Here is an 11411-nt window from a genome sequence, read left to right on the forward strand (position 1 = left end):
AGTATGTGGAAAATAATGTGTTTTTTGAACCTTAAACCGCATAAACACATTTCATTACACCAAATACACAAAATAATGTTCTTTTTAGCAACATCATATGACCCCTTTAACACCAACAAAAAAACGTACCAACCCAAAACGACATTCTTTTTTTAAGAAAGCAATTACCATCTTTAATTACCAATGCACCATTAAATGAACTCTTGAGGAGCATTTTAGATTATAAATCAAGGTAATTGGCAATTAGGGTTTGCTTAATGGTATAGAACAAAAACAAAGTTATTTAGATTACCCTAATAATTCTAATTTCAGAATAAAAAAAGAGCATCCCTTTCACTCCAGCAGTCTCGCTGACTTTGATTGTAGCATCTCATAAGTATTTCAGCTATCTCGACAGAAAACAGCCTTTCTGTTACCGAGCATGTCATAAACAGGGCCTTATAAAAAAAAAAATTCAGCATTACTGTCATGTAAGACACTCTCTCCCTTCGGCTCCCCGTGAGGCGGCCGCCTCGGGCTCCTGCTCCACGCTGAGCCTCTCTGATCTCAAGACCTAGAGGCTATGACCTCATTAGCATACTACCATAAACAGACTACGCTTTCCGTAAACAACAGCCTTGCGTGGCGCGAACAACGGATGATGTGGGCAGAGGTCGTCCTCACCCGCTGAACGGCGAGCTGCGAGAGGTTTCACTCATAATGAATAGAGTTTCGATTTAGAGGACTGCGGACAGTCTGGAGTTGGTTCTGTTTACAAATCCGCTAGGGTAAGCAGTGGCGCATTTGCCTCGGATGCATTGTTACAGCCTATCCTCCCGAGTAGCGGAGGACTGGCGTTAATGGCCCCTCTCTTAAAAGGCTCTTAGCTGAGTCGCAGTCCTAAGCCTCTCCCTGGGCTCTCCATTTGTTCTACCACTGCAACCCAGTCACAGCAAATAAATAACCTGAAGCATGGAGAATGGCAGCTCCGTTCTCCTCTGCTCTCTAATTTAGATATCCCGGCTTCGCAGCTGAGGGAGATTAAAGAGTGTGGCGCATGGGAGTCGGCCTACAGCCACTGCGAGAAGCCATCTGGGTACATATCACAGCCTCTCCACCCCGCTTTCTCCAACCCTCCAAGCTGCATGTGCATGTGACAAAGACGTCTGCGATGAGGGGTGAGTTTGGCAGAATGCATGCAGAATTTAAAGACAACTCTAAGAAAGCAATAAGACATGGTGTGCATTATCACAGCTAAGGGGATTTGGAAGACACAATGGATATTCAGCAGCTCAACATAAAACTCAACCTGGCTCATTGGGAAAATGTGCCTTTACCTACATTTTGGCAAAACTCCAAAAACATGCCTATACACATACAATTCACTGCAGTTTTCAGCTCAAATGAGCACTAGGTCACAGTAAAACACCAACTTTTATTCCTTTTCACACAAAATTATGATTAAAGAGCCAGGTTATTGATTAATAATTAATTTTGCACAGTACAATACTATGGTATGACCTCAAAACACATTTATCGTAGCACGATTTGTGAAGTTTGAATCACATAACCAACTCCATTTAAATGGCTTTTCTGATGTAGTAAACCTGCTCAGTAGCTCACCCCGTACAACACTGCACTCGGGTACAGGTCCTGTGAAACAAGAGTCACTAAATGAGCTCAAAGACTTGTACAAGGAAGCTAAAATGGCGTGGTTGCTTCAGCAAATTGCTTTTTATAACACTATCAGTTAGGTTTAGGGTAGGGTTTAGTGTAGATGGTACATTATTTTCAAAGGCAACGGAGCATTAAACTTTAACAGCACTGCTAAAATACGTACAACAACCAACACAATAAAATGTTGCCATTTTCAAGTTCATCTGTTTCGGATAAAACAGCATGCACTTTTACAAGCCACTTGCAAGACATTCCAAATATACAAGAAGCAACATAATATCACCACAGGCACATTTTTGCAATGAGCCTGGGATGCAAAAGCAATATTGTAAAAGATTTTTTTAACTAGTTTTTATATTTTCTGAGAAAAAAATTTGACTGCTGTCACAATGCTATTGTATTGCTATATTGCTAAGGTGTTCAGACATGTTATACACTTGTTAGAGTGTTCTGGTTGGTTTCAAGATGGTTGTTTACTCAAAAAATTTCAACTTTCTTTAATAGAGAGGGCATTGGTGCCTCCTTCAATTCCCTTTTTTTTTGTTTTTGCCATTTTAATCATCCGGCAAGCAAAATTGATCTTCTGATCATTTAAACATGCAGCACACCTCAACAAGCTGAAAGATTTGAGGTAGAATGAGACACATGGCAAGGCTTAAAATGTATATTTTGAACAAAACGTGATTAAGCGACATGCCGGAATTACTGCAATTATGAGACTCTGACTATATAAGCATTCATGTCCTCGTATAACTCATAATTACACCTTGTAAACTTTTAATTTTCTTCCAACTTATTCCACCTGACCATTGAAACATCATGCTGAAACATTCAAAATGGCAGCTGCTTCATCAGGTAATTTTAGTTAAGCAGTTATTTTGTAGTATTTTTGTTTAATAATTCCTATAATTGACTACTGTTAATGTCTTAATAATGAAAGACACAAACACAACGACCTGCTAAACTACAATTTTTGTTATGCAATATAACTCAAGTAAGAGAAATTAAAGGGTTAGTTCACCCAAAAATGAAAATTAGCCCATAAATTACTCACCCTCAAGTCATCCTAGGTGTATATGACTTTCTTCTTTCAGACGAATCCAGTCGGAGTTATTTTAAAAATTGTCTTTGATCTTTCAAGCTGTTTAATGCCACTCAGCGGGTGTTGCAGTGCATCAGTCCAAAAGAAGTTAAATAAAAAGCGCCCATCCATAAAGAAAAGTGTCTCACACAGCTCCGGGGGGTGAACAAAGGCCTCCTGTAGCGAATCAATGAGTTTTTGTAAGAAAAATATCCATATTCAAAACGTAATAATCACTTTAATGTAGCTTGCGCCAGCAGTTGTACACCGAAGCAGCTCCGGGCTGATGAGGTATGAGGTCAGCGTTATGCATGCGCTGGTGAGTCTCGTGAAAACCAACGTTTGTTAACAGAAGCAAAGGAAGCAAAGTTTCCTTACTTTAGCAAGGAAGTTTCCTCTTGGCTTATATCGAAATCCTCTGACATTCTTCTTTACAAATCCTCGTTTTCTACTTCTAATTAGTGACCGTTGTTTTGTTTTGATCTCTCCCCTGCGCTTCCGCGTTCGTCACTTCTGAGCAGCGCATGCGCAAACCTGAGCTCACACGTCATCAGCCCGGAGCTGCTTCCGTGTACAACAGTGAGCGCAAGCTAGATTCAATTGATTATTACGTATTAAATATGGATATTTTTCTTACAAAAACGCATCAATTCGCTACAGGAGGACTTTGTTCACCCCCCGGAGCCGTGTGAGACATTTTTTTTATTCGCTACAGGAGGACTTTGTTCACCCCCCGGAGCTGTGTGAGACACTTTTTATTTAGGATGGGCACTTTTTATTTCACTTCTTTTGGACTGATGCACTGCAACACCCGCTGAGTGCCATTAAACAGCTTGAAAGATCAAAGACCATTTTTAATATAACTCCGACTGGATTCATCTGAAAGAAGAAAGTCATATACACCTATATGACTTGAGGGTGAGTAATTTATGGGCTAATTTTCATTTTTGGGTGAACGAACCCTTTAAAAGTGAATTCAGTGCAAAGTGACTGTTTTCCAACTGGTTAATTCCTGTCCAGACAATAGCCAAACTCCTAGATGAAATTGGATAAATCCTCATTTTTCTTCTGCCAGTGGGTAGAAAAAAAAGTGAGAGCAGAGAAGTGACCTCCTCGTCAAACAAGGACTTTTCCTAAAATAGCCAAGTGTAGAACTAAACACACACGAAAAAATTAAAGCCAGAACAGCAGAGCCGATCTCCACTAGGGGTCAGCCAAACCACTGGCCATGCAAATTGGCTACTTTAATGGTAATAATGAAAATGGAAAGGCGGCGGAGGAGAGCTGGCCTGGTTTCATTGTGTTGGCAGAGCAGCAGTGACATGCTGCTATTTAGAGAGCTGAAAAGAAGCCTACAGCACTGAACTGAGGCGTGACAACTCTGGAAGAACCAGCAGTCCTCAAATGGGTCAGGATGGACTGAATATTAACTAGGTCCTGCACACTATAGTTCTCGCAGCAGCATTATGCTCAAAATTGAACATGCAGCTCTGGCCCTGCCTACGCTTTCTGTAACACACACACACACATTCTGAAATGGCAGGAAGAACACATTGCATTAAGATAAGAATTTCCTGTAAGACAGAGAGAATGTTCAGAGACCTTGCAGTTTTAAAGTGAGTTTGTTGAAGTAATATTGCTACATAACGAACATTAACCTGAGTGTGTGTGTGTGTGTGTGTGTGTCTGTCTGTCTGTCTATCTATCTATCTATCTACCTATCTATCATCTACATTCGTTCCATTGTTCTGTCATTCTAACCATCCATCCGACTATCATTGAGTCCTCATTTTGCACTGAGAATACAGAAGAGCACATTTTTCTGATGGCTTTGGTTTGATACTTTTTAAGAGCAATAACCCTCCCTTGACACTGAGCGAATTGAATAGAACGTCTCTGGAAAAGGATTTTAAAAAGCATCAAATCCCATGTCAAACATCCACCGACACCATCCAATGCTGCCACCTAGTGGTTCACATTAATCTGTAGCTGCCTTGTGGAAATGTCAGCCGTGAGCTCAACACTTTAAGTTTATGAACAATGATGGACCAGTTTTTAAGGTATCGAGATTCACTGCATCGGCTCAAACCACTCCAGTGCATTCATTTGTCATGTTTAATTACCTAATGACTTCTAAACAAGTGTGTAATGAAAACAAAGCCTCCATTACAACAATAAATGACTCAAACGCCAGTGAGCTAGACCTGAGAACCACTGCTATTTTGGCGCCAGCAACTGCCGTCTAATTGGTCCTGCTTCCAAGAACTAGCAGCTACAGAGTTAACATTTTACAATAACACTGAAATTGCTATTGGCATCCTGGGCATAATAAATCTGATAAAAGGCTTTTGCGAGAGGAATTCGGGGGAGGTTGTTATGACAGTGCTCATTATACGTGTGAACTCTGCAAAACTTGTGCTTCAAATTCTAGAATGTTGACCTTTTCTTTTCCTCTCATTCCCTCTTTTTTCCTGCTGACTTCTCTCTGACACATCATTAACTATTAAGGTAGTCCTATTAGCACAGGAAAGGGACGAAATCGTATGCATTTCTTCACGTAATATATATCCTGAGCCTTCCGACAGTCCTGTCTCCCCGGTGCTCATTGTAGTCTTTACCGCTATTGATTTTTATCATAGATAAAGACGGCTAAATCTCCTCAAGAGCTCTAAATCCATCCTCTCTTCACCCAGAAGCATTAGCTTCCTCTGCATGCAACAGAAAATGATCTTTTCTTTCTGGTTTTGGGGAACCTCTGCTCCATCCTCTCTCAGGAGATAAGCCTCGGTCACACCGTATAGGGCAACAGATACAGGCAACAATACAGAATGAGGATGACTGATAGGAGTCAGTGCAGGCTTTGCATTTGAGACATACATGGGAATAATAGTGTTATTATTATGCGCATGGATATAATGTTATATACACACACACACACATATACATGATGTGCTACTATTTTTCTAAATATCTTCTAAATTATACTGCTATTACAATGTAATAACTGTGTAATTACATTGTAATACATGTGTATTAAGCCTGTTTCTGTCCAAATATGCTAGTAAAACCATCTGTGTAGTCATGAGGTAGTTTGACAGTTCAACCACTTGGTCACACTGGTTGTGTAGAGGAAACCCACAGCCATATGGGATTGAAGATCAAAGTCATTTCCTATCTCACTACTCACAAAAGCTTCAATAACATGAACGAGTTTATAAAATTTAAACATGGCTAGAGGAGAGACATGGTTTTGTTCATATTTGTTTCAGGTAGTGTTCTGCATCATGCAATACATGTGGCTCTTCAATGGGAACATCTATTAAATAGTAATAGCCGTGAAACCGATGGATTTAGATGTGCTTTCATCACAGACCATTTTTGCATCTGAAATTATTCTTCAATGAATGTCTTCCCTGCGTACATGCAAACTGCAGCTTACCTTGCAGCTTCAATAGATAAGCTACCGTGACTCGGAGGAACAGACACAAATGCACAGATAGTGTGACACACTGTGATTGACCGAAGCAGATTACGTAAAATGACATATGATAAACATTGAGGCTGAAAGTATGATCTGTATTTCAGGACCACAAATTGTGTCATGTTACACAATCCATGACAACTAAAGAACAAAGCAAACAGAAATGTCTGCAGCATACAGCATTATGTGTCATTATACAAAATATCATCAAGCTGAGATAAAAAGCCAAAACTCGGTCCATTATTTTCTATACAGGTCATCCATATGGTCCCACATTTATCAGAGCAAAATACATTATTTTCCACATCAGTAGAAACTATGAACACTTTGATTTCACCAGAAGATCTACTTGTGAATGGCAAATTTATGTAACCTGATATATGATGAACCATCTTGCCAACTTTAAATTGATTTAATTTAAAGAAATAGTACACACAAAAAAAATTAACATTTTGTGATTATTTACCCATGTCATCCCAAACCTCTATGCAGCTACATTTGATTAAAACAAAAAGAGTACAACAACCTACATTTTGTGCCATTCACTAAGCTACCATATGACTTCTATTTTTAGCATCTTGTACTATAACGTTTTTTTATTCATACTCTCTTCTTTTTTGGGGCTTGACAGATGTGTTGAGGAAAAAAAGTGTCAAGATCCCTCAAAATTCTGTAACATGAAACAAGTTTGGAATGACATGAGTATGTGCAAATAATGACAAAATGTTGATTTTTGGTGAACTATTCCTTTAAGGCCTGAATTCTCAGGCTTGTTAAGCCTTCATTTTCCTGTCAAGCTGTCTTTAATCCAGTCCGGGTACTTTGTTTTTTTAGAATTCCGACTGTTTGTTCATTCCGTTGTTTGTGACAGGTGTTGTTGGGTGCATCTTCAGAATCAGAAACTAAAAGGCCATGGTAATTTGCAGCACTGCAAAAATCGAATGTACAAACAAACAAACAGAACATTTCTTTCTGAGTCAGCTGTTTGCCGAGGATGTCATTCACGTATTATTTGTGTCCATGGAGACAGAGCTTAGAAGAAAGTCTCTCGGCACAGAGGACATGTGGATTTGTTGCTAGATGTGAACCATTTATACTGTGGAATGAAAGAAAATGGAAACAACCGGTCAGTGAGGAACGAGAAGCGTTTGAGATCATTCAAGGTTGCACATTTTGCTGATTCTGAAATATCTGCAGAATTGGAGTAATAAATGGTGTCAGATTGAAAACTTCACTGCAGATGGGAAATTATTCAATTTCAAGTGCACTGGTGACCTTTTATAGAATTTTAAGCCTATGATTTGAAAGGGATGCAGTCATATTACCAATAAGAACATTAAAACTCAACAAAATCAAAATTGAGCCCATTTACTTTCTGAAAACCATTGAATATCCAGTTTCACACAAACGCTTCAGATTACAGAAGTAAAATGGGTGCCATGTTAACTTTAAACTGCAGATATTATAATTATGTAAAGTCATAAAATAACATAAATGCTCAAAACTACACTTACTATGTTTTAAAAACATTCATCGAAAAATAACTATAATGGAAGAGCAAAAGATGGTGTATGTGGCACTCACCAGACAGGCGGAGTGGAACTTCTTTTTGCAGGTACGGCAGGCTTTCTTTGGCAGCGAGTAATTAGATCCGTGAATGACAGAGAAGCAGATCATACAGTCCTCCACCCCCTCAAAACGCTTGTCAACATTGTTCTTCCACAGCGACAGACCTTCCAGAATACTGCCATTCTACCAAACATATCATCTAAATTAGTCTGGCCATTTTCAGTTATTCAAAATAAATCACGCAGGGCATTTAACTGTTACTTTAATAAACCAGTTCAACTGGGCCAATTCCAAACTAAACAGGCAACATTAACAGCAGCCCCCAAAAGTATTCAAATCTAAAAAGAAAAGGAAAAAAAAAAATGTACAAATACCACTGCATTAGACTAAAAAAAAAATCACTGCATTAGATAAAAAAAGAAAAATCAAACCCAGTAGCACTTTTTAACAACAGAGATCACATTTCAAGCCAAACTTTGGTTAAAGCAACAATGGCCCAAAAAAACTGAAGTTAGTTCTGACAAAAGCTTTTGCATCATTTGTTTCCAGTTGCCATAAATCTATGCAATGAATGCAATAAAATTCATTTTTATATGTTGCTTAAGTGTCCAAATACTTTATATTTAGTTTATCTATGACAGCACTACCTTGTATTATGACTTGTATTACATGTTTTAGTGCCAGTTTAAAGATTTTCAAAAACAAGTTGTAAAATTATGAAAATAAAAATATAATTTTACAAGTAGTAAAAATATTTAGGGGAAATAAAAACAATATTCTGATATTTAAATTGCTCAAATGTTCAGTAATGTAATACTTTTGTCAGAAAGGATGAATTAATTTGATCAGAAATTGTATTAAAATTACATTACCGTATTGACCCGAATATAAGACGATGTTTTTCTGTTGGAAATACATCTGAAAAAACGCGGTTGTCTTATATTCAGGGTCGTCTTATATTCGGGCCAATACGGTAATTAAAATTTTATTTCAAATAAATGCTATTCTTTTGAAGTTCTCATGCATCAAAGAATCCCGAAAAAATATATCACACATTCAACAAAAATATGAAGTAGGACAAGCCCAAACTTTTGAACAGTAGTGTATAAATATAATCTTTTCTTTAATATTTCCTTTTTTTGACAAGCTAGTTGTTTTATTAAACTAAATGTTACTGCATTTATCTTAAAAGGTTTAAACGGAGAACATTTTTTACTTCCTTTACCTGGTGTGTGAGGTACGTGTTGAGCTGAAGCATCCAATTGCGCCACTGCTGAACGGCCACACCCACTCTCCGCCCACTCTCCACTAAGATAGAGCCGAGCGGATAATTCTGAGGTAGCTGAATCACCAGCTCTATGAAGATATCGTCAACAGAGTAAGTCGCGATCACCTCCCGCGTGGCAGACCGTGCTTTCACCTGAGAATGCGAATCACATCAGATCACAATGCCTAAAACCACTTAAGCACAGATGATTTTGTTCACTTAAATTTTCCACCACAGCTCACCGTCATGTTCTCAAAAGTCTGGGTGCTGGACTGCACAGATGCAATCTCCTGCACAGACAAAACGCCGCTGACGTACTTGCTGGTGAATTTATCCACCGTGCTGAAGACGCGTTTCTCTTGGCTGTTCCACCACAGACGCACCATTGCAGGCAAGTCTTTCAACGCACCATAGTATACGGAGCAGGCCAGATGGGGAACCTCAAACTGCAGACCTTCAGTTTCTAGAAAACACACACACTTCTTGAGATGATCTCAGATATGGGAGATATACATTCATGTTATAAATCATTGGTTGTCAACTGATGGGCCGCAGGTTTGTTTTGATCAGGTCACAGGTAGCAGACTGTGTTGGTATCGATGACTAAAACTAACTATTAAAACTCTGTAATTTCCATAAAGTTTCAGTAATTAAAATGAAGCTGAAATAAAATGTAAATATAGATGAAAAACAAACTTTAAAAAAATTGAAAAATTAGACATGTTGCCTTGACTACTAATTGAAACAAGTTTAAGTTGAAGTACTAAAACGACTAAAATTGAAATTAAAATAAAAGCTAAATAGAAATATTTTTTTTAAAATTATACAAATAACAAAAACATAAAATTGCTAAAACTTTAAAATGAAAATGAAAACTAAATGAAAAAAATAAGAAAAAGAATAAAACACATGCAAATAATTGTGCTTAGTTTGATACTAAATAAACAAAAAGTAATTACTTTTTAGAAAAAATTACTAATAATATTGCATATTGTTGGGTCCATGTAGTTTGTGATAATGTTTACACATTCATTAATATATTCATTAATTTTAATGCTTGGTTCTATTAACATTTTTATTTACAATAAATCATTTCGGTAGTGTGTTGAATCCTGTGGTTAAACCAGTTGAGAATTACAGTTATAAATGATCTGCAACATACTCCGGGGGGAGAGAGACAAACTCTCAGTGAAGAAGGTTTTCGGTTCTTTGCTTGAGGGTTCTGCTGGCTGCCCAGGCACTGATGGGATCTCTGGCATCAGACGGAACAGGTGAAGTAGGAGTTTATGAAGAGAATGAGTCTTTTTCAAATGCAGAGAGTACTGAGCTCGCAGCTGATAAATAAAAACAGACATTTTCACTACATGAAAGACGTCATGTTGCTTGCATTACAAATAAGTTCTGCAGCCTTTTTTCATGTTCACTCAAAATCATGAAGAGCTGGGGAGATGAAAGCTGTGACATTATCACTCAATATTTCTGTCACAATGAGACAGACACATCTGACAGATCATTTAACCTCTAGAATGTCTCTGTTAAAAGTGGATTAAAAAGGATGAGGCAATGATTGACAGCTTTCAAGAGCAATATGACTGTTTTTTACTTACATGAGATGAAGAAGCCTTGAAGAAGGTGAAGAGGAGTTTCCAGGCCAGAAGATATCCCAGAATGCAGCAGTGCTCCATACTGAGGGGCTGCACCATATATATTATCATTTACATTCATCAGAGTGTTTTGTGTTATTTAGATAATGTTTATTGCATTACTTTAGTTATTTCACACTGTAGTTATTTTAAAATATCAAACCAAATGGGATCTATTCGGCATTACATATCCAAAGACTTTTAAGAGCCAGTGTGTGTGAAAGAGCGTCTTACAAGCATGGTTCTTCTCCATCTTCGTCATCAGATTTAGCGCTGGCACTCTCGCTGTCACTCTCTGGACATGAGATGAAGAAGCCTTGAAGAAGGTGAAGAGGAGTTTCCAGGCCAGAAGATATCCCAGAATGCAGCAGTGCTCCATACTGAGGGGCTGCACCACTGCAAACTCGCCCACTTGCACACCACCTAGAATACTGTCCAAGAGCTCTTCTGTGGCAGAAAGGATGCTCATTAACGCTGCTGGAGGAGACCTACAGGAAGTGCACACAGTAAGTTGCCAGGATACCATTAAAGTTGTGGGTGGCCAAAAAATTAAAAATAAAATAATAATAACATAATTAAAAAATAAATAGCAAATATTAACCAGATATTTAAAAAAATGTAAATAAAATATTTTAAATAATAAACAGATAAATAAGAGTAAAAACTGCAATAATTAAATTAAAAATTAAAAACAAATAAACAAACATACATATA

At 37.8% G+C, this 11411-nt stretch overlaps 1 protein-coding gene across 1 annotated transcript in view; it reads right to left on the reverse strand.

Moving 5' to 3' along the window:
• Nucleotides 1–5780: 5780 nt before the first annotated feature.
• LOC107675987 (E3 ubiquitin-protein ligase listerin-like) overlaps nt 5781–11411 on the reverse strand; it is a 26315-nt gene continuing 20684 nt past the window's right edge. The window contains exons 25-30 of the mRNA XM_016470503.1: nt 10999–11189; nt 10217–10388; nt 9297–9517; nt 9013–9207; nt 7803–7970; nt 5781–7314 (exon numbers count right to left, since the gene is read on the reverse strand). Of these exons, the coding sequence (XP_016325989.1) occupies nt 7252–7314; nt 7803–7970; nt 9013–9207; nt 9297–9517; nt 10217–10388; nt 10999–11189 (1010 nt within the window). The 3' untranslated portion in view covers nt 5781–7251. The remainder of the gene's footprint in view (nt 7315–7802; nt 7971–9012; nt 9208–9296; nt 9518–10216; nt 10389–10998; nt 11190–11411) is intronic.

Source organism: Sinocyclocheilus anshuiensis, unplaced genomic scaffold, assembly GCF_001515605.1.
Source record: "Sinocyclocheilus anshuiensis isolate Anshui unplaced genomic scaffold, SAMN03320099.WGS_v1.1 scaffold2012, whole genome shotgun sequence".
Classification (NCBI taxonomy): Eukaryota; Metazoa; Chordata; class Actinopteri; order Cypriniformes; family Cyprinidae; genus Sinocyclocheilus; species Sinocyclocheilus anshuiensis.